At 39.6% G+C, this 27,210-nt stretch overlaps 1 protein-coding gene across 2 annotated transcripts; it reads right to left on the reverse strand.

Annotated features, from left to right (window-relative positions):
• Positions 1 to 7,516: 7,516 nt before the first annotated feature.
• On the reverse strand, positions 7,517 to 27,158 carry LOC124269991. Of its 2 annotated transcripts, none has more exons than XM_046705001.1 (4): positions 27,025 to 27,158; positions 23,738 to 23,979; positions 21,172 to 22,934; positions 7,517 to 8,451 (listed from the first exon to the last, which is right to left on the reverse strand). In XM_046705001.1, exons 2-3 carry the CDS (start codon positions 23,976 to 23,978, stop codon positions 21,862 to 21,864), a joined length of 1,314 nt encoding a protein of 437 aa, XP_046560957.1. In that variant the 5' UTR covers position 23,979; positions 27,025 to 27,158; the 3' UTR covers positions 7,517 to 8,451; positions 21,172 to 21,861. The 2 variants fall into 2 exon arrangements, with proteins under 2 accessions (XP_046560957.1, XP_046560959.1); XM_046705003.1 differs by lacking the exon at positions 7,517 to 8,451 and adding an exon at positions 11,736 to 13,295.
• Between the last annotated feature and the right edge of the window lie 52 nt (positions 27,159 to 27,210).

Genomic DNA, 27,210 nt, shown 5'->3' on the forward strand with positions numbered 1-27,210 from the left:
ACCAGTGTCTGTTGAAGCTTCCGTCAGCTCGTACATCATTTGGCGAGAGAAGTTTCGAAATCTCAGCACCCCAGACATGTAATTCCCTCCCACTTGAAATAAGAAGTGCCCCTGAGTTTGAATCATTCAAATCACTACTTAAAACACATTTGTTTAAAGTCTGCTACTGTTAGACTGTGTATTCCCATGACAGTTCATTGCTCACAAGCGCTTTAGAGCAGTTGATTATACTGGAAACAAGCGATATACAAGTGTATATTTATTATTATTATTATTTCAAATAATAAACCACAAAACAATAAAACTTGAACTCTCAGAAATACATGAACGTTGTAAAGGGAACAAGAACAAGAAGAGCTAAATCATCTATGAAATTGTTTGAATCAGTCAGAAACAGATCTGCTAGCATCAGTTACTGTATGCATCAACTCTACTTGAAGAGAAGTGCCATTGTGCAGGTTTTCCACTACCTTATTAAAGTAGACATCAAAATCCCTGTGAATATGAAGTGGTGCAAGTGCATTAAGCTGTTCCGTTGCCATTGTTGACGCGCCCATTGTGCTGAAGGAACGCTCAGAAGTTGCCAAAGACACTGGCACTGTCACACGTGTTTTGAGGGCAACACGGATATTTGGATAAAGATCTTCTTTTGCGAAGTCCAGTTTTGCCAACAAACACGATGGTTTCTCCTCTGCTGGAACATCTTGCCATCGTAATTGCCATTGCCTGATTTCTACCGTTTGTTGCTCATGTGAGTTCTCTTTCAGCTCAGTGAACTGTGCGAATATTCGCCTACTATACCCATTTTCTCGGTCATATTATGGACTGAAGCAGGTACAAAATACTGAGCTTCGAATCGGCCATTGGGACAGATAAGCCTATCCTCTAATTGCTGAGCCATATGATCCAGCAAAGGGTAAAACAGATTCCTCTTCCAGTAGACTTAAGGTCTGGATGCATGGGCATTGTCGCGCATCGTTTGACGGCTCACACATCTTGGATTAGTAGGAATAATGTCGTATTTGCTCGCCATATCAGATGCCTCACTGAAAAGTACCTCCATCTGTTATTCTTGTCAGCAAAATCTAGCGATGGCTACAATATAAGTTATTCACTGGTCACGAGGGGGGCATGGGTTGATGTACCCTCGATGTTTGTTTGTTCCCCTCGCCTGAAGGGCTCAGGAAAAACATCGAGGGTACATCAATCCATGCCCCCCTCGTGACCAGTGAACAACGTATTTATCTTACCGAACACCTTAATGTTAATTTTGAATTGTTTGAATGAAGCTGAAGCTAGATTTTGCTGACAAGAAAAACAGATTTAGAGTAATCTCCCTTCCATCGATTTGCATTCGCAAAACATCGGTAATTTCCGTACATCATACGTGATTCAATGTTATTCGAGATAAAGAATTACTACCACGAAGTACCAAATGAGTTGCCATTGACAGCGGGTTACATTGAAATGTTACTCGCTTGTAAGCAGGGTACATTGAAAATAATAGAAGAGTGCTCAGCCAATCAGAAAGCGACATTTATGTGTGAGGTAAGATAAAAAGATTTGTACCCGTGCTTCAAACAATTCAAAATTAACATTAAGGTGTTTGGTAAGATAAATACGTTGTTCACTGGTCACGAGGGGGGCATGGGTTGATGTACCCTCGATGTTTTCCCTGAGCCCTTCAACATTAATGCACCGAGTTTAGGTAACTGAAAGTACATGTGTTGTGATTGGTTATTGTAAAATTAACTGTCCAATCGTAAATAGTTTAACATAATTATCATAATACTTTAAACACCCCAAACTGACGACCAGAGAGCCTGTCTGATATTATGAAATATTTACTGTTAAGGGTAAAAGTAAGTACCAGGTTACTTTTGAAAATTGACCGTCCGAGATGAAAATAGACCGTTCCAGACGGTCGAGCTGGCGGAAATTTTAAACGCTGATAATTTGAAAACGATAATCTTTATTGAAACATTTCATACTTTATTCATAACATATGACTATTATTGCACACTGTTGGTCTGTATTTCAATGTCTGTGTTTTTTTCTACTACCTACATTAGCATGTATAGTGGCATCAAACCCAACCTACTCACTCACTAATACATCCAAACCCTTAGCCCAATGTTATGAAAGTAATATGTCTGTCATTGGGCACAGCAAGGCCAGTCTGGCTTTAACCCCTTCAACAGGATCTCAGTTAAAGGGGCACTGATCCAGAGCAATTTCCGTGGACTGTTTGTTGCTTTTGTTGTTTTTCTCCAGTGAGTACCCGGATGATATCCCAGAATTCATGACTGGTTCGTTACCTCTGCTGCGCCACCCTCATGCGCAATTGATAGTATAAGTATAGACTGATCAACAAAGATGAAATCTTTTTTACTGGATAGTCTAATATTGATTTTGTTGTAAAATTATGTAGACTTTGTTGAATGATTTAGTTTCTTATAAAAAAATATTCACTTTTATAAAAATGCTGATTTTGATGTAAAATTTTGATTTCATAGTAATGTTGCTTTATAAAAATGTTAACGTAAATGGATGTAGAATTTGATTTAAGAAATAGTCGGACCTTGAATTTGGTGAGAAGCCTGATATAGCACTGTTTTGAAAGTAAGGATAACTAAGTACATGGGGAATCTTCTGGGGAGAGTAGTGAGCTTGGGTTCACTACTAGTCAATCTGAATGTTGTATTAAATGGCATTATTTTGATAACAAATGAAAACATTTTAAGTTTAACCATCTGCCAGTGGTAATAAATGTTAGGACTGAAATAACAAAGTCAATGTACGTCTTTATATTTTGTCATATAATCCTAATTGGTTTATTATCATATTTGTAAGCAGTTTGAAGTTTAATAAAATGCATATGATCTGCTTATACTTAATGTATTTATAACATGACTGTAAATATCTAGACATCTTATAGGTTGCCAACGTGTATCATATATCACACATATGCCCTAAGCGCGACCTAGTGTATGTTTTCTGTCTCATTACACTTCAGGACAAAAAAAAATGATTCTGTTGAATGCCATAACAATTAAATATAAACAAAATGCAAATATTAAAGTTTAAACAGACTAAAGTTATAGCAACAATATCAGGCTATTACCTTGTTCGGGAATGTATCCATCAATATCCACTTACACTGACTGACTGACTGAGTTTAGTTTTACACCGCTTTTAGCAATATTCCAGCAATATCACGGCGGGGGACACCAGAAATGGGCTTAACACATTGTGCCCATGTGGGGAATCGAACCCGGGTCATATCCACTTACAGGAATGAGATGCCATTCATCTGCAGCTGACAAAGTATCTTGTTCCATGCCATGTGTCTTTTAACAGTCTAATATGCGAAAAAGTGATCTATCTTTTCAGGTATTTCACATTGGTGTATAGTCCCATTGGTCACCCATGATAGCAAACCTGGCAACTTATTGCATGATGTCCGACATTCTTTAAAAAAGTAATTTAGTTAGCCAATAATGAGCAATCAATCAATCAATGTATTGGCGGTTAATCCTTTGAAGGAAGGAAGTTGTTTTTACAAGGAGACTTTACGACAGGGCATATCCAGTATAGATTAGTAAATCTGCATACATAAACACTACCTTTTGACAAATCCGCTGTGCAGGATAAAAGCAATTAATCAATCAGAGTGTTATCGGTTAATCCTTTGTTTTGTAACTCAGCTGATAATTCCTCTTAATGCACTTTCATGCACATATTACATAAAATGTAATACATTTGCCACATCAGACCTCAATTTATAATGATGAGTATTTACTCCAGACACAAGACATGCAAAATGGGAACCTTTGTCGGGTAATCTGAGTGGTGTTATCACCAATTATACCTGTTATAAATTCATTAACTGACCATCAAGTGAATGATGACAAATAACATGTCTAGGTTTACCACCAAACAAGGGTTACAGCAAGAGAGTAGTAATCGCTGTATTGCATGCAAGTTCGATTGCCTGAAAAAAAAACTTATGGGCCGACACTGTTTTGAGGATACGAACAGAACTTCATTGTTACATAAGAAATATATATAAGCATTTGCTGTGTACTTAGTTAAAAACTGTATATACCTATGTACCTAAGTAAAATTTCAGATTTTTTTTGCAATGGCAAAGTGGGGTTGTTTAGTTTATGGATTCAAATATATCAAATGTGTGTTTTGATATCATAGCATACATAATAGACATCATACTTTTACATAATTAAATATTGTGGTAAAAAGCACAGAAATAGGATCAAATTGGACCAGTCACTATACCATCGAAACATTTGAAAATCTGTAAAAGCCTACACTGCTGGGATACTTTATTACAATCAGACAAGAACTACCGGGGATATTTTCAAATAACGGCATCTGATGGGCATCCACCCTTCCTAATGTCCCACTGATTAGGTTGAAGAAATTCTGCCAAGGTGGACAGTAGCCCAGTCCCCGTCGAGGGAGCAGGGGCTGACCAGTTTGCAGCTAGGTTTCATAATTAGACTGTTGGCTGGAAACATTAATCGCTCTGGATCAGTGGCCCTTTAAAGCAGGTGAACTTGATATGTGAAGAAAGCCCCAAGGAAAGCAGATCTTTGATATTTACCTCTTTGACAAAGCAAGGACAAGGTGCAGACAAACCTGGAAACTGATGAGGGCAATATTGGGATACAAACCCTTGACTGAAGATTTTTAGTGTGCCCAAGAAAGGCAACTGTGCACAGCGAATGATAGTCCACTTGTGCAAGGACATATACTAGTATCCCACACATGATGCTATCCTTTAGGTGTCCAGCATTAGCGAATTACCCACGATGCATAGCGCAGCCACCCCTATTGCGGCAAATGAGCACGTCCCACATCAGAGCGAGCTGTCAATGGAGGCTTCCAATCCTGTGTATATATATCGTCTTTGACTTGTGCCTCAGACTTGGCAGCTGTCAATTAATTATTGATGATACATGGTTAGTCTGTTATAACTGTTATGGGTTAATGTCTGTTTTAAAGGTTAAAGGCTGATGTGAGTTGACAGTGCACATTGATCTTTCAATGTGTGACCAGATCAGACAATGTTGCAAACCATCTTGGATTATCCCTAAACGAATATCCATGAACAATGATGAATATATTCCTTTAATCCAAATTCTGCAATTACAATACAAGCATATATGGCACTTTCTTAATTGCTGAATGAAATCCTGTTTATATACAACAATGATTCACATAAGAAGTTTACAAATTATAGCATGGTACATCTAATGCTAAAAGTCATGTCGACATGGTAAATAACTGATGTGTATGTACATAATTAGTGACAGCATCAATGTAGATGAGTAACAATATAATGTATGAACACAGAAGAATAAACAATAACACTAAAATCTAATGATTTGAACCAAACATGATGTCACCATACAGAAACACAAACCTGCTAAAGTTCAACTCCTCAACCATACAAGATAAGCTCAGAGAGCCAATATGCACTGAGACGCTGCAAAAGCAGATCAGGGTAAATGTTTACATACTGCAAAGAGTTTCAGCTAGAGTCAACTCAATTAAGACACTTCAGCCAGGTTTTGGTACAATTATACAAGATGGAAAACTAACAAACAACATCTTAGGAAAAGAAAACAGTATTCATGCAGAATTTCAAAATGAGGTTGAATGGTTTACTATAGTGATGTCTAGAACAAACTGATTTTCTTGAAGTTATTATAATACATTCACATCAAGTTTAAGTCCTGTCTGCTCTGGTTCTCAAAAACATCTTTAAAATTCATAAAATTTAATTCCTTAAAAATTGTTATATAACATTGATGAATATTCACATATTAATACCCAGCATCAATGAAGTATAATAAAAAGACAAAAAACATTTAAAATCGATTTGCATAAACGATAAAAATATTGAAGTCCATATTACACAACAGTTTGATATTCAACACACAATATAAAATATAGATTGTGCAATATGCAATATTTTTAGCAGTGCTGAAAGTATACAAATCAGTATTGTTCCTGTAGCTGCCAACAGAATGCATATGTTAACAATAAGCTATCTACATGATGTATAAAATATATGTAATGATTTATGAAAATATTTGGTCTTTGGCAGTGATGTTACCCATACCAAATAGGTGGGAAGAAACTGTAAATAGTAGTACTTGCTCTTACAACTGAAGCTCACCTTCCTTAACCACTTAACCTTAAGACATACTCCACAAATTGGCAAATGAACACACTTACTGTGGTTCTAATACTAAGGTACAGTACAACACCTTTGCTGTTTAAAGCATCTCATACCGCTATATACCAATAGATAGAATATTGCTGAGTGCGGCGTAAAACTAAACTAATTCACTCACTCACGCATCTCATCTATCTTAGAGTCCTAAATTTAAACAATTTAAAATACAATTTTCTTATGGTACATAAATTTCTGTGACTGGCTGCAAATAAAAAACAAAATATTCACTGTACTCAAAGATAATCTTAAAGACAATGAGTGACTATTCCACCCATCCACAATTTTAAAAGCAATTCGTTCACTGTTTCTCTCATTGCAGAAAACCTTACAAAAGAAAAGACGTAAAGTGAATACATGAATACTAGAATGCGTTGGGTTTTATGCCTCTTTCAATAATATTCCAGCAATGTCAAGGTGGGGAACATCAGAAATGGGCTTCACACATTGTACCCATATGGGGAGTGGCACCCACCACTGGCGTGAAAAGAAAACACGTTAACCCCTAAGCTACCAAAACAAAGCATTATACCCACCCTGCACTTAATACAGGAAAAAGGTTTTATGTTATTGCCATCAATAGTATTTTCAGTCTAGGTAAACTTAGGCTCAGTATTATTTGTTACACTGCTATACTGAGTCTAACAAACCGTAGTAGAAGGTCGCGTTAGCTAACCTTTGAGCGACCTATGACCGTCCAATCAAACAGACGGACAAATTGATTTAATCAATCAGGCAACGGCTACTATTTAGGCTTCGGCGTGCCTTACAAAATGTTTTTGGATTTTCTCTTCCCCAGTCGCTGACAGTGATCTCTCAACAAACGAAAATCGGTGTAGAAAAACAGATAATTGGCCTGCAGTATATACACTTGGGGGTTTCTGATGACATGGTTACTATCAGCTTATATGTCTGCAAGATGACAAAAAATGCTATTTTCAGCGACTGTTTACTCACTGTTGTGAAGACTGCCTCCGGGGTGTAGTGGTTAGAGCGTCCGCCCGGAGAGCGGAAGGTCGCGGGTTCGTTCCCCGACCTCGTCATACCAAAAGACGTTAAAATATGGTACTTGTTGGTCCCTGCCTGCGCTCGGCATTAATGGGTACAACAAGGACTGGTCGGCTCGGAGTCAGTATAATGTGTCTGAGTGGGGTATTCATGTTTCACTGCGGCATGGTATCTCAGTGGGCTAGCACTATAAAACCAGCTTAAGTCTGTGCTAGTACAAGCAGGCACACATACACATACACACGCATGCACGTCGTCATATGAGGAAATATTCTCCAGCACGACGTTAAACCCAATTTCACTTCACCTCACCTCACCTCACTGTTGTGAATCATGGCGTATCACTTGGAGGCGATTGTGTGGAACATTTTTGAGGTAAGAGTTTAATCGGTATGTGCGAAAGTTATCTTTCGTGATTTGGTCAATTCAAAAGGTTAGCCGACGCGACCTTCTATTAGGGTTTGTTAGACTCAGTATAACAGTGTAACAAATAATAGTGAGCCTAAGTGTACTTAGACTAGTATTTTATTCCCACCAATTATATTAAAAATCAGACCCACTACTTATTACCTGTAAATCTGTAAGCATTACAACAAAGCGTGCCTTGAAGCCACTCAAGAAGAGAAAATATTGCCTTTTCATTGTGTTATCAACTGACATGTTTTTTTATGATTTGACAGATCTGTACTCCAGCTGAACTCCTCCTTGCATACACAGGTGTACCTTTTCTGCTTAAAGTGGACTGCACGAATATGCATTCTTGTGGTATCACCACGAGAAAATGTTTTGTTACACAAAGTGCAAGTTGTTCCATTGGTATATTTCTGTATCAACTGAAAGTTGTTTGCTCTTCCATTCAATGATTTCTTCACATCTGCCATCACCGAGCTGGAGGCAATCGTTTTAGGCTTGCCAATGACCTTTCTATGTGGTATCTTTTCGTCCTTGACCTTTCGTTTATTGCATGTCTTAAAATGGCGAAGCATGTTACTTTTAAAATGGAATGGTTTACCACAGTTACTGCAGGGATACCTCGGAGAATTGTAAGGCTCCTTTGTCCTGGAATTTTCTTGCATGACATGTTGCTTTTCAATTTCACTACTGGTGCTGTCTGCAGTAGTGGATGGCATAGTGTTGTCCAAAACTTCATTCTGTCTGTCCTCACCTGACTGCAACAGTGACTGCAAACAGAAAAACAGATGTATTTCTTCAACAGCTGCACGAGATGGTTATTATAACTTTCAATTTACTACCAGCTGGCGAACAGTTATCGCCATATTTAGTGTTTTTTCACAATTTGTTCCATTGTTTCTTAACTTAATGAAATTTATCACCAAATTTATCTTGATAATAGATAGCTATTCACCAATGTTTCCAGGTTGTTTAGGTTCTACTACACTAAATCATAATCACTTACTTGCTGAGCCAGTGTTGTGTGGAAACTTCTGGCCTGATAGAGATGTGTGACAAATGTGATTGGATGAATATATGTAAGATTTTTTTGTTTTTTAAAAGAACATCCATCCGGTGATTAAACCTGACCACAATTTTAAGTATTTAATACAATAACTTTTATCACCATGACTTATGCATAATGTGTGTACAGATATTTTCAAGTACGTGACATTTGGTGCGGAACTGGGGTTGATGTGCCCAGCTTCCTGTGCTGGGAACATAGACATAAGTAAGCTGGAATTTGTGTTCTTATTGTAGTTAAAAGCCAGACTGTACCCATGTGTACATGGATTGGCTATTGACAGCCTGGATGATTTAAGAAAAAATAGAACATTTCTATAGAAGTGTATGGGAAAACATTTGGTTTTGTGTAACCTGTAGGGTTCGAGCACATTTCAGTAATTCATACTTTACATGCTTTCCTGTTTATATTTCACCATGGAAACAAGTTGGCATTAATGTAGAAGCAAATTTAAAGGTAATGGGAGTAAAGATAGGGCTGTTTTGAGTGGAATAGATTGTTTTAGCATCAAGGATATGAACGTTACTTCGTTTTGTGGTTGAACAGTGGCAAGAGACCCCCACAGTGAATCTAAAGTAATGGTTACGTGGCTTCTAACTTTGTTGGAACTGCTGAATTTGACAACAAATTAGGCTTAAATCACCACTGCCAGAACAGCATGGGTGTTTGAGTTAGTCTCCTGCGGGTCAAGTCATGTGATAAGGGTATCATGAGTATGAAATTGAAATATGTTCACTGCCAACAGCAGAACATGTCACAAACCCTTTTTTTAATATATGAACAGTGCAGCGTATGATCAGTTCTTTCTGTTCGACCCATTTTGCATATGGATCAACTTAATTTTTTTTTCTTTTTTTAAAAAAATACACCTTTTTTTTTTACTCATATAACTTTCAAAATTATATCAACAACTGTCCTATGGTGTATGTCCTATGGCTGTTATGGTCTTTATGATTTGACATTTAATATGATCTCAATGCTATTTTCAGCTTGTAGAATGCCTGTTGGTGACTTGGGAGGTGTATCTTCACAAATACAGCAGACGCAGAAGCCTTCACATCCAATTTGGTATTTCGACAAGTCGGGTGGAAGTCTGTTGTTGGCAGTGTGTAATCAAGCACACTAATTTTGCTTTGATAAGCTTAACCGCCTTGTAGAAGTTATGGTACTGACTGACTGACTGAGTTTGGTTTTACACCGCTTTTAGCAATATTCCAGCAACATCACGGCAGGGGACACCAGAAATGGGCTTCACACATTGTACCCATGTGGGGATTCGAACCCGGGTCTTCGGCGTGACGAGCCAACGCTTTAACCACTAGGCTAAACCCCAACCCCCACCCCTGTTATGGTACTAGGACATGTAAGTACATATAGTACATTTACATCCAGTCCGGTTAAGGCACCACTATGTCTCACTATCAAATCCATCACTCTTTCACCCTCATCCATTAGAAATTTCTGACAGTGCTCCCTTAATGCCTGACTGTGCAGTTAGCCAGAATTTGTGTTTTTATTGTAGTTTAAAGGCCAGACTGTACCCATGTGTACATGGAATGGCTGTTGACAGCCTGGATGATTTTTAAAAATATATAATGTTACTATAGAAATCTATGGGAAAACATTTGGTTTTGTTAATCTGTACAGTTGGCGATCATGTTTTTCTGAAAAACTGCAACAGGAAGGGCGGTAGCACCAGTACATGTTGTGCCTTCCCAACAAATAATAAAAGCAGTCATTGCCACTTCTGAATTTTTCATGTTATTCACCAAATATGATAAATTTGGTAATACAACTATTGTCTTTCAAACCTTGACATATTGAACAAAAACTGGAAAAAGTTTAAAAAAATGAAATTTAAAAGAACAAAACTCACTCTCATTGTGTCACTGAATGTTGACGAATGCTGATATAAGCTAATTTCATAGATGCTTTATTCACCTCATTTAATTTGTTTGTAACTGCCCAATTGTAACTGAATGGATGATATGAAACTTTAATCATCAACTGTTTCACGTCAGCATTCAACTTCATTTTTCATCAGGCATGTGTATCCCGTGCACGACGAGATAGTGGCTGTTCCGTTTCTGCAGTTTCACCCCGCCGCGACAGATAACAACTTTTGCGTTTTCAATGATGATAGTTTCTTAAACAACTTTTTGGGTGGAGTCCGGAAAATTTTCAAATGTAAGAAAGCTGTTGGGTATTAGTAAATGATAAACATGTGTACTATTTATATTTATGTGGCAATTTTGTACAATGATACACTTTGCAATTCATCAGTCCGTTTCTGACTCAAACGGACTGTAGGTACTGAGTTTGAAATGTGATTTCTCATATATAGGAACAAATATATACTACTTTTGAAATAAAAGTAAATGCTGTTAATTTGACATTTAATAATTGTGGTCCAATCAAGTTAAAAAGGAAAATGCTTATTAGTATTATCAGTATTTGCACACATCTACATTCAGTTCAAGGGTTTTAACTATTACTGTATATTACCGTAGATAAGCCAAATTTTGAGGACCCCTCTGTAGAAGGGGTCGGCTTATCTTTGGGTTACACTTTCATCAAACTTTTTTTCAGGGGGTAAGAAAACACATCGTATCGCTTCGTTTGCACAAACAAGAGAAGACAACTTGTCAGTAAAGACGTCAAATTTGTTTCGGGCAAGTGAAAAACATAATTTGCTCGTCCTAGAGGACGAGTACATTTTCTGACTCAAAAGTAACATTTTTCTTTTTCCCTTAAGTTCAGCTATCTTAAATGGTGAAAGAATTCAATTTTGTCCAAATTTTTGTACGGAAGACAAAGTAAGTAATGTTTATTGTACTTTTACTCCAAGCAAACATTATGAAATAAAATAATTTAAATTTATATTCATTGAGATGCATGATCAATAGGGCAAGAACAGTGTTAGAAGGATGAGTGGAAAGTTCATATTTCTCAGATTTTTAAGTTTTTAGCCCTGACTGCAGCAATCCTCTTTTTCTCATCTTTTCTTCATCTGTTCCAGTTTCTCAGAAGTCATTCATTTGTTCTCCCTCCACATTTCCTTCTTCGTTCCACTCATTCTTTTCTTTGTTCCTCTCTTGCTTTTCTTAACTCTTTCTCTGCTTTCTTCTGCACCTGTTTAACATTACTTCTTATCTATCGTCCTTATTCTTTCATTTCTCTTTCATTTTCTCAATCATTTCTCTCCCATCACCACTTTTGCAATATCAACTGTTTTACTTTCATGCTTGCTTGGAATAGGGGCGTTTGGCAGGACTAGCATGTCACTGAGATAAAGGGGTATCAAATCTGAAGAAACAAGGGGTGGTTAAAAAATTCCAGCACATTTCGCAGGACAGGACAGAAGGAGATGGCTGTTTATTGGAGGTTGAAGGCTGAGGTGGATATGACTGTGTGGGGAATGACGGAGCGACAAGCTGGGATTTGTCAATGGCATGAGGAGAGAACGGAATGATTCCCGTTTTTCTGAACGACTCTGAAGGCGAACAAACCTAGTCAATAGAGTGGCTCTGAACAAACAAGAATCGAGCTTTCCCTATTACCATTTGGCTGTTGACAAATCCCAGCTTTGTAGCTAAGTTTGTGAACTTGGCCTTTAATGAACACCTTTAATGGATACATCTAGGGGGTGCAGTATGTGGTTAGAATGAGGTCGTAGGCATAGCAATTCCATTTGGTTCTCAACTGCACATTCTAAGAGCTCAAGCTTGATATGACAGTCATGGTTATTGAGAACTAGTCCTGGTCTCTCTCAGGTCCAGGAGAACTAGTCTCTCATGTCCACAGTTGGGAACGAACAACTTCGTGAACCACTCCATAAACAGCTTGCTGTCAACATAACCACGTTCAGAGCTAGCAAATATCTAGTCGGCAGGGAGACCATCAGTGTAATTTCTATGTGGCAGTGACTTAGAGAAAATAAGCATAGTTGGCAATACCCTGCTATTGGCACATACACGAACTGTGGACGTCACATGATCCGACGAAGTCACCGTCTGTTGATAGGTGTGAGTCCTTTGTTGGCAGGTCACATTCTCCCTGACCATCATCTTCCCACTGAACCCTGACTCATCAACATTAAGTAACCGTCTCATTTGACATCCTAGTTCTGGAGCGATCTTGTCTCTCTGGTCGTTGCTCCTGAATTTCAGGGTGCCGAGACAAGAATGATCTGAACCACCTGTCAGAGGGTCCATCCTTGGAAAACAGTGTGGGCCTTTTGGAATTCCTGACTAAAGTTGAAATGAATGATCGACTGATAGAACGAGTCAACGGGAAACCTTGGTTGGACATATTTGTCAAATAATTTACGAAGCTTGTTTCCTCCTCAGCGGTTAGCATGGGTGAGGGACCGGGTCTACCACCCACCGGCTTGCCAAGTCGCCCCTTTACATGGTCGTCAATTGTCTTGCGTGGAACGCCAAAATTCCTTGATGCCTCTGACACTGTTGATGCATTATTCTTTACAGCCTGTACCGACAAAATAAGCTTGTTCGGTGAATAGAGTTTCCTCTTTTTCGCTGTCAGCATCTAAAATTTGAACAAAATGTACTTTGTCTAATATTCAGTATTGTCTACATTAAAAAATTCCTTTTAAATACCTTTAATCCTTTATCTTTTTGTATTTGTTTCAAATTTATTTAAGGCTTATGTAAGAAAAACGTAATTTTTTAGCATAACATCACTGCCACAAGGCTAATTTGCATATCAAGTGACCAGACTTCTCTCTTGTTTGTAAACAAATGCACATGTTCGTAATTATATGAAGACACTGGCCTTGTACAATTTTTTTTGTGCACTCTTCATAGTGTTTTTACATTGTTACCTAAATATTCTTCTGCAACTGCGACAGTAATGTTTATGACAACACATATTTATACATCAAATGGGTTGCATTGTTTGTTGTCCGCAGGGCATCGATGACACCACGAGGAGCTGTACAACCTATGTAAACAAAGGATCGCTATGCAAATTGAAATAGTGTTACACGTTTCAGGATATTTTCTCATTGATAGTAAACTATTCTATCAAAGCAGTTTAATTAGTTGTGTAGTCTCATAAAAAATAAAAGCGTTTATATATATATATTCAATATATATATTGAATGAACTTTATTATCATCACATCTCTCTTGCAGCGACCATGCAGATGACACTGCGTGACATGACAGCTGTGATTCAGTGTGAATGAAATCAGCCTGTCCTCTACTAATTTGTCATAATCGACTTACAGTGATTTTAACTTTTGTAGCATATCGGTTTAGTGATGTCTCAATAAGTCAAATAGTAGAAAGTACAACTACAAGTCAAGCTGGCTGCGCAAGCGCCACAGCCAGGTGTTGGCGATACCTGTTACGCGGCGATAGCCGTTAGCCAGCCAGTAAAGGACATTTTGTCACAAATTCCATTCATAGCATTCCAGCCACAGATGCCTGTAGTTATGGGAATTAATTGGGTGCAGGCTCGGACTTGGTGTTAGAAACTTCCCACTTGGGGTGGAAATAACTTTAAAATTGCTAGTGAACTCCGGAACAGTGGCACATGTAATATCACTTGCCCTGATATTGTGATAATTTTTCCACAATACCGTCCATTTTCTTGTTGATTTTTTAAAATAAACATGTAATTTTCTGAATAAAATTGATATTTTATACTTATCCTGACTCATGCTTATTGCTTGTCTCCTTCCTTTTGCGAACGTTAGTGGAACACTTCATGAGTTATCTGTCTGGCCGTTTTGGCGGGAAATGTGGCGCCACCGCTCCCACATGCTTCACTCTCTCCGAATTATGAGCCTGACACTTTAATTTGCAGGGAAATCCAAAGTGTCTAGTGGGGAGGTTGGGAGGGCTTATCCATGAGTCAGGATAAGTATAAAATATCAATTTTATTCAGAAAATTACATATTTTTCCTTATCCTGACTCATGCTTATTGCTTGTAGAATCCGTCGGATTTGGTGGTGGGTCAAGCTACTCCTGGATTTCATGTAGTGATTTACGTCTTATATACCCCCCTATGGGAACTTCTTGTTGGCACTTCTATTTTACTGCTAGTCTCTGCTGCTGCTGTACTTCCAGCTGTCTCTGACGGGGGGACCACAATTGTTAACTTTTGGTCCTGGCTTCTGTTAACATTTTATGTGGATTTTGCGACTCCATCTCTTGATGCAAGCATCAAGTGGAGAAGCGACCCTTTCCTGTACGAGTATCCTTACAAGTACTAGGTCATATCACTTATGCTTGTCTGTCCTTAGACGTGCATATAGACTCAAAAGCTGAACTCTTCCGAGTGTAGGCTTTTGCAAGTCATGTGATAAAAGGGCGAGACTTCGTCTCAGCGCCTTTGAGGGACTGTCAACTGTTGTGCAACAACCAGCGGGCCGAAATGGTGAATGCCGGAGACGTCCTCGGTGGCAATGTCCCTCAGGTAATGGTTGGCAAACACCATGTCTGATTTCCAGAAGCAGCCCTCCATTATCGTCCTGATAGAGCAATTCCCATGTAGAGAGAGTGTTGACGCCAGAGTCTGTGTCGCTGTCGATATCGGGACGAAAAGACGCTTGAATTTCCGTCTCCTGGTCCTGGATCTTTGTAGGTAGACTTTCAATGCTCTTACTGGGCACAAGGATAGGTCCTGCATATCCTGTGATCCAAGGACTGATGATAGTGCTGGGACGTGGAATTGTCTGTCCGGTTGACCTGGCAGTTGATTCTTTGCGATGAAGTCCCATCGCAGTCCAATATGCACGGTGTTTTGATTTTCATCAAATCGTGTTCTCTAGAAGTCCAGAGCATGTATTTCCGACATCCTTGCTGCTGTTGCTAAGGTGATCAGGAACAGAAGACGTCTTCTCGTCAAGAACTCGAAGGATGTCCTCTCTAATGGTTCGTCCTTGCTGCTGTTGCTAGGTGATCGCCACTGGTGAGATGTCTGGAACTACGTTGAGGTCCCAACTACGGGTCCCACGCCGCTTTAAATCTCTGTTGTTGGTCCTCCAATTTAAAAAGAGCGTAGTAAGGCCAGTAACTCTGGTACTTTCGTCAGTTTTGCACTCGTCCTCATGGTGATGACTGAGCTCAATGCCGCTAGGTATGTTGAGAGTGTTGACCCTTTTAACCGCCGTTTGTCGTAGGTGACAAAGGTAGTCCGCCACTTGAGGGTGTGTCGCCTTTATGGCTGTAAAGCCGGTCCTCACAGCGTATGTCTCGAAGCTTAGCCACTTGTCAGTCGTATTAAGGTGCGTGTAGACTTCGCGTGAGAGCTAGTGTGACTGCTTTCGCTGCCCTGGCGAATATCCTCTCTTGTTCAAGCACCTTGATACAATCCAAATGTGTAGCGGAACACCTCTGGGTTGCCGTGGCGCTGCTTTGTGTGAGGATGTACTAGTAGATTCGGCCCACTCTGGTAGTTGCAGTTGAGGTTGTCCTAATTCTTGTATGAGAATGGGGAACCATATTCTCGCTGGCCAGTAAGGCGACCAAAAAATCAGTTGTAGGTCCTTCGTCTGGCTGATTTTCTGCAACACCCTCGGTATTAGAGCTGGTGGTGGAAACGCGTAAGCGTTTAGTCCTTCCAAGGAGTCGCTTAGAGCGTCCGTTGCCCATGCTCGAGGATCTGGTATTGGTGAGACGAATGTTATCAGTTGATTGTTGAATCTTGTGGCGAAGAGGTCTATTAGTGGTGCTCCCATCTCTTGTATGATCTGCTTGAAGATCTCTGGATGTAGCATCCATTCTGTTGGGGATGGCTGCGTTGGACGGGATAGTGCGTCTGCTATCACATTCTTGGCTCCTGGAATGTGGCATGCTCTTATGTGGATGTTCAGGTTGTCTGTTATGCTGAACAGTTGAAAACAGAGGTCCAGGAGGTTCCCCGATCTAGTTGATCCTTGCCTGTTTATGTAGAACGCCCCTGTGGAGTTGTCCGTATGCACCATCAGATGAGCATTCTCCAGAATGTTTGTCCAGTGGAGTATGGCGTTTAGTACTGCTTTCATTTCCAGCATGTTGATGTGCAGATCTTTCTCCTCTTTGGTCGATGTCCCAGCTGACACTTCGTCGTCGAGATGTGCTCCCCAACCTTGGAGCGATGCGTCCACGGCTGGGCGACGAAAAGAGTCCATCTCTCCTTTGAAGGTGCTCATTTTCTTGTCTCTAGCCTTCTGGATGCCTGCGAACTTCGACTTGCCCGAGTAGCGCTGGGACGTCTGCCTGATGACACTGGCTAGTGTATCGATGGACTTTATCATGAGGACTTCTCTGGAGTCTTTGGCAACTTCTTTGGCGACGTCGTCAATCTCCCCTGCGAAGATGGATGATGTCGACCATGGGGCTCTGTACAGCGACTTCGTGAAGCGTTCGCTCCAGGTGCAGGATGCCAGTAGTCCTTGTCGTCTCGCCAACGTCAACGCTGCTGAGATGGATGATAGATGGTCCGTCATAAACTGCTGGTCCTTCTTCTGCATGAGTAGAGCAGAGTAGATCATCCGGTCCTCCTCTGCGGTAGAGTCCCTGAACTTGGCTATGAGCGTCTCATTCACTGCCCTGGATCTGTTCAGGCCGAAGAACATCCTTCTGGACATCGTCTATATCTGCGCCAGCTTTTTGTCGTCAATCTTATAAGACTTGGTCCGGGCGTCGTTGATGACCTTGTAGTTATCATCAATCTCTTGTGCCTTCATGAAGGGGTCCATACTGTGTAGGGAGAACTTCTTAGCGTTGAACTGTGGAATATTCGGCGCTTGGGATCTCGTTGCCTTCCTGAAGGCTGCGTCCAAAGTTCTCTGGAACTTCCGAGATGGGATCAATTGGCGGTAGAGTGATCGTGTCGACATCATTGTCCTGCATCAGGTACGTGAGTGCTGCATTCTCTTCCTCAGAGGGTGACGCTAACTCCAGTCCGCTGGCCATCCAATATCTTATCTCTGCGTCCGAGAAGATAATACCGCCATCGTCCTCTGTTTCAGGGGCGCTGAGCTGGTATCTTGATCATCCTCCGCTGGGGATGTGTGTGGAGACCTGCGTGGAGACATGCACGGAGACCTGCGTGGCGTTCTGCATCTGCGATGAAGGGATGTCCGAAGGGGCAGCCCTCTTCTTCGAAGTGGCGGACAACGTCCCACGCCCATCCTCCGAGAACATCTCCGGCGGATCACTGGAAGGAAGAGGGTCATCTGACAGCAGTTGACACGTGAGGGACTCAGCCGGCTTATCCATGACTTGAAAAAGTCGTCTGGACTTGTCTTATGCAGAAAATATATTTATTAAATTCAATATTGGTTAAATGCTGACAAAGGTTGCAGCGAGAGCTGGAAGTACATGGTGTTGTGCAGCTAGGGCACAATAAATGCGGGTCTGCAGCAGAGAATCGGAACCTACAACGAAAACAGGTTTTCATGAAATGTAAACAACTGAACAAACACGGACAAAACCGTGAATAAACAGTGAAAAATACGAATAAATTTCAAACCATATTGTTGAAGGATACTCCCTAAACCCCTAGAAAGGTAATGTATAGGGTAATAACTAATAAATAAAAGGATATAGTGCCGTATAGAAGACACAGGCACTCTCTCAACCGTCCACTAGGGCGAAGAAGGAGAGAGTGAAGCATGTGGGAGCGGTGGCGCCACTTTTCCCGCCAAAACGGCCAGACAGATAACTCATCTGTTTTTATTGAAGGGAGCTTCATTAGAAGATACAAGTGTTCCACTAACGTTCGCAAAAGGAAGGAGACAAGCAATAAGCATGAGTCAGGATAAGGAAAAATAACATAATTAACATTGGAAAGTCAACTGAACACCGGTAGAGTGTGATATACAAATCAACTTGCCAACTTTCCACCCCTGCCCAGTTGTTAGGGTACAATTGCTTGATCTGTTCACTCACCTCTTTCAACAAACATGCTTTACTGGGAACCAGTTCTGCTCTTGAATCACTACTAAAAACCCTAATTTTGTCAAATATGACCAAAATGCTTCCCGCTATTACAAAACCTTCCGAACACTTATATCAATTGACTGACAATGCAGTGGTCAATGTTAAATTCTGGCCAAGACAATATATTTAAGAAATTACTTCAACCAAAAATACATTGACTATAACTAACAGCTCAGGTCACATAGCTTTCTGTTGTCAATCTATTAATTAAAACTCAAAAAGCAACCAGCATTACAATCATAACAGACCAGCAGTTACCACTTCAGTTACCAGCACAATCACAAGGAAGCTTTCCGAACATGCTGAAGTTGTCATGTCATAATATGTATCGATTGCCTTCACCACATTCTGTGTTTCAGCTATACATATGTTAAGAAATGACATGTACTTTAAACATAAAACTATTACTTTAAGATAGCAGAAGATGACCATCATGGCACAGTGAAGAAAGCAATCAATGTATCGTGTAGAACCATAATAGTCAGTAGTGTTGGGAATCGGGAAACCAAATCCACTTAGGAGATAAACGTACTGTGTTTGGAAATTAGATGAATGTTAAACCGAATTGATAGTCTCTAAATTTTATTTGAAGCCGAATGCGTAGCGTGAGGTTTCAAATGATTAATTTAGAGACTATCAATTCGGTCTAACATTCATCTAATTTCCAAACACAGTATGTTTATCTCCATTCTACCATAACCGATTTAACATCGAACTTCCTGGTCCTGCGGAAGACACTGCGTAATCCGGCATGGATGAGAGGCAAATTGAACTCGTCTGATAAAGGAGTGGTAGGTTCCGTTCGTATTTTTTTAACATTGCAACATAAAAAACATTCTGTCCAAAGAAAACAAACTACTGTTTATGCAATGCAATAATGTAACACCTAAGAGCTTGGTTTTTATAATCATAACTCCACAAGACCGAAACCAGCCTATTGTTTTGTGTGCCGTATTACTGTACCCCCCCTGGCCACAGTATAATGGAATCGTCTGAACTACTTATTTTCTTGAAAGTAGACAGTTACGCAACAGTTCGAAATGGCGGATGAGCCAGTCTTTACATTTTGCGAAAGGTTGAAATTCGAAGTAACAGTGGAAAATACTTGACTGACTGTCGAACCTGAACCCTGCAGAATGGAAGAATAGATCCTTTTCTGATCGACCTATAACCTGTAACGCATCAATGACTGTTGATTTTTATGACCGGCGAGTGTCGATCATGATTTCACGTACGTGCCTCCACCCCGGCATGCGAGGAAGAGTGACAGTGCAGCTTTGTGTACATGCGACTAACTTGGGATTCCTTGGAACATTGTTCTCATCATTTGGGACTGGATTGTGGCCAACCTTTTCAAACTGTACGAACATAGCAGTGACAGCCTTCGGGGAAGGTGGCAGAGAACTGAATTCTCGCGGTTCAGTTTTTGACATTTTGAACGATGCAACGGGACATGATTGAGTATGAGTGGCAAATTTTGTGTTTCGCCTGACCGTTATCTTGCATTAATTTCCCATTCTAAACGGAAACAAATATACCATTTACCAGGTAGGTAAATGTTTACGAACGTTTTGCCGCACAAATAGGGATAGATAGGGATGTATTTTTACAAGGTTTTCTGATTTATATGTTAGATATTGTAATTTTTTTGTTTGGGGCTGTGTATTGTAATTGAGTTTGAATATTTTTATAATAGAAGGTAATAATTATGATAGTAAGGTCCCCTAATAATTGTGGAGGAGAAATCGTATAATTGTATTTTACGAGTTTTAATAAATGTTTCATCAGCATTTCCATCACGTCTGTTGTGTTGATATTAGTCATGTTGGTGGCCAAGCTGAAGTAGTACGGCAGTGTTGTATATGTGCGCAGTGAAACGCCGTGAAATCAGACGCATTTTCAATCCAAATTGATACCGTCTGAATTTATGGCTTGACCAATCAAATTCGAGCATTTCATGTAGCCATGGTAGAATGTCGATTATCGGAGGACCTGTGGTGAACGATTATCGATTGTAATCGAAATATGTACATTTTTATTGTAATCACCAATTCTAAGGGTTTTCCCCCAGTTTTTTTCTAATTGATGTTAATGTAATTATTCTGTTTATTTATACAACAAATATCTATCAGTATATCTCATTTAGTTCACAATAGATGCAAGATATATTCATATACAGGTTACAGTAATATTTACCGTTGTGATGAATGCAAAACTATGAATACAATGCACATAGCTTTACACTGTTGAGCGCATGTTTGTTTGTGAATATTCGTCGAAAATTTAATGGTTAGTTTACTTCATTCAAGTGTGTTATACTAAAACAACACAACTGTGATTAATCGAAAATGTTTTTTACAATCGATAATTATTTTAAATCCATCTTTCGATCGATTTTCGATTATTTCCGATCATCGGAACACCACTGATAGACAGTAATCCTATTTCCAATAAAATAATCAACTTACTATGTTAGCTGTGTGATCTTGTTGTGTTGAGATCCTTCTTGACTTCCTCCACTCTCCCACCTGGCCAGAACCTTCAGTAATATTCGATAGAACAAACTCCCAAGATCTGCTCTTCCTGGTCCTTTGGGCCTTACCATCACTTGCTGGTGCCTGTGAAGTTCCTCTGGTCAATGATTTTCCTTTTGCCCTTAATGTCAATGAACGCCCTTTTGTCCTTGAATTTCCTGTTCTGTGTTGGGTTGGAACAGAGTTGTATTCCATCATAGATGTTTGACTGGAGGGTGGACTTGAGCTTAGAGCCCCTGTTTGAGGATTTCTTTTTAATCTTCTGACTTTTGATAAGTGTGTTGACAAACAGTGATATTTCAATGAACTGAGGTGCTTGAACTTTCTCTTACACACCTTGCACCGAAATGGTGACATTTCTGTCTTCCTAATACACATGTTTTGGACATATTGAGAAAGTAAATATTTACTCCTTAATACACTTGTGAATCTGTAATATGACATAGATGATGAATGTTTCTGAAGTTTTGAGGTGATGATTTTTCTGGCTCTACAATTTCTAGCTTTGTCTTGAGCACAGTGAGATAAAGAGTTTCCACAGGAATCAGTATCAGAGGTGTCAGGATTCTCATATATGGCATAATCCAGGCCATCAAACTGTTCGGTCTTCCACGAGCCCTAGGTCTACTTCAACACTGCTCGTGTAGAACTACATGACCCACTTGAATATGGACATGTATTTTGTGCTGTCATATCTTCTGGTGCAACTTCTGAGCTCAAATGTGAAGATTCCCCTTCTTTATGTTCATTCAATGATCCTTTTTGGGAGAGATATGTTTTCACAGCTTCTAACACAAAAGGACTAGATGACTTTTTTTTATTCATCTGTTTTTGATTCATCTGTTTTTCTGTTGCAGAACTCTTTTTCTTTGTACTAAGATTCACATACTTTGCAGAGGAATATTGAAATCTGTTAATGTTTAATCCTTTAAATACTGTTTGTGGTCTTCCTCTTTTTGTTTGAATGACAGCTTGGTCTTTTCCAGCAGACCTGAATAAGCACCATGAATTCCTATCTCCACCTGGTCTCTTCCCAGCTACTATCTGAGCTTCATCCAAGAGCTGCCTAGTGGGCTCACTTCTCCTTCTACCTGGCTCACCAGATTCATGTTCATGAGAACTGTCCTTGGTGTGAGGTCTTTGGTCTAGATATGCATTACTGAATGATGGGGAGCTAAATGCTGTTTGACTGTTACTAATAGATTCCACAGATAAAATGGTAGGTAGTAAAGGTGATGCTTCCTCCTTCAACACTGTTGCAGGTTGCTGCATTCTATGGGAATCATTGTCATAGTGTTGGCTTTGGAGATAACCCTGGGAATATAACATGGGTGAGGCAGTTGACTGCACTTGGACAAATGGTGCAGGTGACTGCATTGACTGAACCTGACCATATGATGCGGGCGACTGTGTTAATGTTCCCATAACAGCAAACCCCTGGTCGTCTGGACTCTGGAGCTGCTGTTGTTCAATGACCGGTGCCTGAAGTGATGCAGTTGGCTGCAGTATTTTGGACTCAGCTTCAAAGCTCTGATCACCCAAGCCTGACAAGTGAGACTGCTCCAGCAAGGCAAGAGCTTTGGACAGCTGTAATACCTTGGCGGCCATCTTTATCTTGTGCAGAGTGTCCTTGGTGACCACAAGCTCCCCAGTGTAGAGATAGTCCAGCATCATCTTCAGTATCTCCGACTCTATATCTGAAACCATAATTACTGTACTCATAGATTAAGAATACCCATGTTTGTTTAAACATGTCAATTCTTTCATTCACCCACTGAAAACTGCATCTGTGACAAACCTGATGTAGTACTAGGGTCATGTAGTGCTTGAAATTAAGGGGCTTCTGCAGTCCTATTGTACTGTATTTATATAAGACCCCACTAAGTCTTTACCTTTTAACAATAGAATTATGACAAGGTCCCCTTGGCATTCATGCTCAATGTTATGCATATTTTTTGCAGCAATTCGTTATTTTGGGAGATTACAATTTTATTGCCTTGTGGGTCACTAATGAATGCCTAGAATAGCATCATTATTAAATCATATAAGAATGTTTGACAATATGTTGATGTATAGGGACAGTTGCTTTACATCTGCAGCATCAACACTTAAGAAAAGTGTACATTGATGTATTGGAATTCAACAGCAGTATCACTATACCTAATATGAATCAATATAGTTTAAACTAATATCATGAATATACTCTACAAACATGTAACATATATCTGAATACAGAAGCATACTCCAGGGAATAATTGCCTAATTTGGCATTGTAATATGTCTGAGTATATTTGAATAAGATTTAACCTTGCTATCTGTCTTAAACTGCAGGATCATGTTGTTAAACCAAGAAATTGCCATTATAAATGGTATTTGAATTGTCAGGAATCAATCATGTGGCTAACACCAAAGGCCATATTCAAACATAAAGCATAATGCATACTTTAGCCCCACACAACATCACGTAGAAAATAATTTGCAGAGAACAGTGATAGCTTACTTAGTTTCAGGCTGCCTGTGTCTGACACTATGGACTGCATCACATTCCTGCTGACTGCCAGATGCCGAAGAAAATCTGAATGTGCTGCCAGAACCAGCCAATGAGCTTGAATGTCCACGCCATCACTGGAGGTCAAGGTCACATCACACAGAGTCTTGTCCTTATACAGCCTATTGAGACCTTGTTTCAGACTCAGACCGTGCTTGCCATCAAAGAGAATTTCCATGGCAGTTTCATCCATCCTGAAGCCATATCATACCACAGTATCATTCATGTAATTTAGTGTTCAGAAATACAGAGCCACAGTTTGTGGCACTATATCTGAATTGAATAATGAAGAAATAATGGTGACCATGTTCGTGTTGGAACTAGAATTCTGTGGGCAAATAGTAGAGACACCATAGGTGTTAAAATTCATAGCAAGTTTGAGGTTCATAGGCCATGTTGTTTCTGAAGAGTCAAAAATGCATCAACACTAGAAATTATGGCATATGTGAATATCAAAATATGCCTCAACATGAATATTGTTAAACTAAATACCACACATACTTCCTTCATATCAGATTTTATAAAATGCACAGAAACAGCTGAGAAATGGAGAAAACGAAATATGCAATATATGCTTTGTCAAAGGGTGAGTGAGTGAATTTAGTTTTACGCCGCACTCAGCAATATTCCAGCTATATGGCGGCGGTCTGCAAATAATCGAGTCTGGACCAGACAAGCCAGTGATCAACAGCATGAGCATCGATCTGCGCGCAATTGGGAACCCATGACATGTGTCAACGCTTTGTCTAAGGATCTAAAAAGTCTTTGCAGGTCTGTCCATAAAACATAAAAATACTTGGTTTGCCCTATACTAGTGAAAGAATGACAAAATATTGCTTACACATCCACAACATGCAGAACCTCGGCTTTCAAGTAAATTTCTATTTCAGCTTCAATGAGTCAGATCTGACCAATGTGACTGCTGTTTTAACCTCTTACCACAGTGATGAGGATCATTACTCATAGACGATTACATACAAATCACTTTAATACACAATGAACAGTAATGACTACAGGAGAATGCAACATTCATTCCTCAAACCCCTCTCCCTGCTTCCATATCTCCTTTGAACTCATTTCAGTAAACCTACACAAATACGTAGATCCATTCGTAAGTTTTGCAAAATCTCAAATTACTTGCCCTTGTTTTCATTTTCATTTTTGCAACCAACCACAGGAATGAATCAAGAGGTTAGTGTTGGATGGACTGGCTCTAGAATCCATGAATTCTTCATTTTGATTTGGCAGTCAATATTTGCTCAGGGTTAATCTTCGGCTGAACTTGACACAAGACAAGTACTGCTGATTTTACAGAAGATCCGGGTTATATAGTTGGTCTTCAGTAACCCATGCTTATTGTAAGAAGCGACAAACGGGATCGGGTGGTCAGACTCGCTGACTTGGTTGACACACGTCATCGTATCCCAATTGCGAAGATCAATGTTCATGCTGCTGCTCACTGGATTGACTGGTCCAGACTTGATTATTTACAGACCGCCGCCATATAGCTGGGAATATTGCTGAGTGCGGCATTGAACAACAAACCAGTGAATTTGGATGTTGTGTGATATGTTTGTCGAAATTTTTGTTTTGTTGACAAGATGACTTATTTGTACTAATTTATGGATCGTTACTATTGTCAAGTGTAAAGCCACATTCTACATGTTGGCTTCTCATGAGTTATCTCCCTGTTAAAGAGTGCATCTTCAGGATGATAGTTCATGTAAACACAAATCCATCAACAGGGGGATGTACATTTACTTCAGTCTTTACATCCAATCTGACTGTCATTTTATCCTGAAAATAATATTACACTTTCTTTGAAACAAGCTTGAATATGATGCAAAATGAGCAATTGTAGATCGAATTTGTGAAATACCGTGCCGTACCATGTTTTCGGGGGAACCACGTTTTCGGGGTATGTCTTTTTCCCGTAATTTCTCGCGTACAGTGAGATGACAGCGCCACCTGTAAACACCGTCTCCAGTGCAGAAGCTTCTGGGACACAAAATGTTTGAAATATCCAGCTTTTACGTAAGTTGTGACCTATATTTCTTTCAAAGTACTAAAAGTTCTACCCTAGAACGTAATGCACTTTCAGAACCTTCATAAATGTGATCATAACTTTTGAAATAAAGCTTGTATCTTGTCAAGCGGACCATTGTGTGCTAGAGTGAAAAGCCAAGCAGATCACGTGACACTAATGGAATGTTGCCGACGTAATAAAAAAACTATGGAAGACCGAATTGGTCATCTCTTACATATTTTTTTTCCCCGTGTTGCAGAATTCGTCTCGGCTTGTGACCACTGGGTTCATTTAAAATACTGCTGCGATGTCACTGTACTGCGCAGACATGACGTGTTTTATTGTCCCTGCCATGGCGTGCCAAGCAGACAAGAAGAATGAATGTGCACATGATTGAATAACTTACCTGTAAATATGTGAATTTCACACACAAAAAACCCACTCAAATAATCAAGAAAAAAATAACCAGTTTGCTTGACTTTTTATTAAAATGCCACGTATTTGTTGACAATGTTGAATGTGAATACATCTCCTGGGCTTCCATACAAGGTCGTGACCCCATGCTATATAACGAGTAACCCGAAAACATGGTACGTCACTTCTCCCTCTCGCGCTGGCGGACAGACATGAAATGTTCGCTGCATTGGAAAGCAGCGGACAACAGAACATTCTGACAATAAATTTATGAAAGGTGAGATGATATTTAATTGCGGAATTCAGTTTTGGTAATCTACTTATACACAATAATTTACATATCATCTTTTACACCATGGACGATGGTACTGCCAAGAATAGGGAATCTTCAAAACTGGGGATAAAATGGGTGTTATATATAGGATACACAATGATTACCTGTCAAATAAGCTTTTGTCTTTAAACAAATGCTACAACACTTAATCTCTAATAATATACATTTATAACTACGATAGACTTCAGATGGGAATATTTCCGGTGATAGCCCTGTGTAGACATCCTTGTTACGATTCTGTGGACAGTTAGGTCTATCAATTTAAATACCTTTCAGTTCCGAAACGGAAAGGGGCGTTTCAAGACTAAAACGCTCAATTTTGACCGGCCCGGAAACACAATGAAACTGTGAACCGATGCGATGACCTGTAAATCACGTTGTGGTTGTTACTGTTAGCAAAGAAGTCATGAATTGTTTCTGAATGTTTATCAATATTAACATCAACATAATGTAGATGAAATATACCTGTCTGTTATATTACGTGAGCGTCTGTATCATTAATCCACCAACATTGACACACTCTTGGCATCTATTGCACTTTCAACTCGTCCACCAGGCCCGAATGTTTAGCCATCTTTGTTGATGCAGTCGGCTGTAGAACAGAGTAGCCTCCCTTATTTTACAGTTGATTATGGGATTCATTCGTAACTA

The sequence above is a fragment of the Haliotis rubra genome, unplaced genomic scaffold (assembly GCF_003918875.1).
Source record: "Haliotis rubra isolate DU_JTF1 unplaced genomic scaffold, ASM391887v1 Scf149, whole genome shotgun sequence".
In the NCBI taxonomy this organism is placed as follows: domain Eukaryota; kingdom Metazoa; phylum Mollusca; class Gastropoda; order Lepetellida; family Haliotidae; genus Haliotis; species Haliotis rubra.